This window comes from Emiliania huxleyi, assembly GCF_000372725.1.
Source record: "Emiliania huxleyi CCMP1516 unplaced genomic scaffold EMIHUscaffold_35, whole genome shotgun sequence".
Classification (NCBI taxonomy): domain Eukaryota; phylum Haptophyta; order Isochrysidales; family Noelaerhabdaceae; genus Emiliania; species Emiliania huxleyi.
In genome coordinates this window covers 491118-492942 of record NW_005199363.1, presented here as the reverse complement: position 1 = coordinate 492942, position 1825 = coordinate 491118, and the positions used below count along the sequence as shown (strand labels likewise).

Genomic DNA, 1825 nt, shown 5'->3' with positions numbered 1-1825 from the left:
GCGGGCGGCGTTGCGCGGCGGAGAGTCGGGGCGGCCAGCCCTCGTGCAGCAGCCTCCCCCCTGCGCTGCTGCGAGGGCAGCTCTCTCGCCTGTGAGAGAAGGCGTGAAGGGGGGGGGGGGGGGGTGAAAGGAGGGCAAAGGAGGGGGGGCGGAGGGGAAAGGAGGGGGGAGGAGGCGAGAGGAGGAGGAGAGGAGTGGCAGTGGCAGCAGCAGTGGCGGTGGCAGCAGTAGTGGCAGCGGCAGCATTAGTGGCAGCGGCAGCAGTAGTGGCAGCGGCAGCAGTAGTGGCAGCGGCAGCAGTAGTGGCAGTGGCAACGGTTCGCCTGTGCGAGGAGTGCGTCTGCCGCCTAATGAAGAATGGACCCTGTTCCACTCAGTAGGAGCGGATGAGTCAACGATTCATTGCTCCTTAGGCGAGGAGTGCGTCTGCCGCCTGCGCGAGAGTCTCGTACACGCTGACAGGCCCGCCGCAGAGAGCCTCGCGGACCAGCGCCGCCTAGGGAGTGCGGGGTGTGGGGCTCGCCAGCCAGGAGAGGGGAAGAAGTGACGAGCCTTGCGCAGTCGCGCGGGCGCCTCCGCCTCCCCCCGGCTTTCGAGCCACTGCGCCAATGCGCGCTCCTAGCAGGAGGGCAGGCAGCTGGGGGCAGGGCACAGGCAAACGAGGCGTCAGAACACCTCCCGAGGCTCCGACCCTCTCCACGATCGCTCTGGTGGTGGTGGAGGAGGAGGCGGCGGCGGCGGCGGCGGCGGTGGTGGTGGTGGAGTAGGCGGCGGCGGCGGCGGTGGTGGTGGTGGTGGTGATGTGTTAGTGTTGGTGTTGGTGGGTTGGTGGTGGTGGTGGTGGTGGTGGAGGCAGCGGCGGTGGTGCTGCTGCTGGTGGTGTTGCGTCTGTGGTGGTAGTGCTGGTGGTGGCGGTGGTGGTGGCGGTGGTGTTTTTGTTGTTGTTGGTGGTGGTGGCGGTGGTGGCGGGAGAGGAGGATCTACCTCCGACAGCGCCGCCGCCGTCAGCGAGGCCGGCAGCCGCGTGCCCTGGCGGCGGAGTGCGGCTGCCAGCGCCTGCCCGTGACCTGTCGCCAGGAGGACGGGCACACAGCCCGCCCGCCTCGCCTGCAGAGACGGGTCCGAGAAGGGTCCGAGAAGGGGCCTGAGCAGGAGGGGGAGAGGGCAGCCCGCCCGCCGCGCCGCGACCACGTCGGACCACGAGTCGCCGACCATCACTGCCTCGCTCGGCTCGCACGTAAAGTCGTGCAGCGCCTGCAAAGACCCAGACGGGTCAGAGAAGGGGTCCGGAGCCTCGCTCGGCACACGCTTGACCGTCGCTGCGCCTCGAGCAGCATTCCGGCCGCCGGTTTCTTGCGGCTGCTCGGAAGTGCATCCTCGCATACGTAGAGGCCGTCCCAGCGAGAGCCGTCCTCGGAGGCGAGTCCGCCGCGGGCCGCCGAGGCGATGAGGTGCCGCAAGCGCTCGTGGATCTCGTCGAGCCCGGCGGCGCTGAGCAGGCCTTTGCCCCTCGCGCTCTGGTTCGTCACAACCGCCACCGGCGCAAACAATCTTAGGCGTGTGATGGCGCCGGCGCTGCCCGGGATCAGATGCAGGTCCTCGCGACGCACAACGCCAGGAGAGCCGACGTCGGCGTTAATGCAGCCGTCGCGATCGAGGAGCCACAGCTTGGGACGGACCGCGAGCCGCAACGCGGAGGTGTCATGAGCGTGCGTGAGGAGGAGGAGGAGGATGGCGGGCGTCGGCGCGGCTCTGCAGTTCATTTGCATCGACAACGACATGGCGGCGCGGGTGGCAGGCACAGGCGCGGGTGGTGGTTGATGGG

The 1825-nt window shown here is 69.3% G+C and overlaps 1 protein-coding gene across 1 annotated transcript; it reads right to left on the bottom strand.

Annotated features, from left to right (window-relative positions):
• Window positions 1-409: 409 nt before the first annotated feature.
• Window positions 410-1781, bottom strand: EMIHUDRAFT_208427 (hypothetical protein; the record flags this gene model as incomplete). The annotated part of the gene is made up of 4 exons (XM_005772900.1): window positions 410-496; window positions 985-1107; window positions 1189-1254; window positions 1386-1781. 4 exons carry the CDS (start codon window positions 1779-1781, stop codon window positions 410-412), a joined length of 672 nt encoding a protein of 223 aa, XP_005772957.1.
• Window positions 1782-1825: the final 44 nt, after the last annotated feature.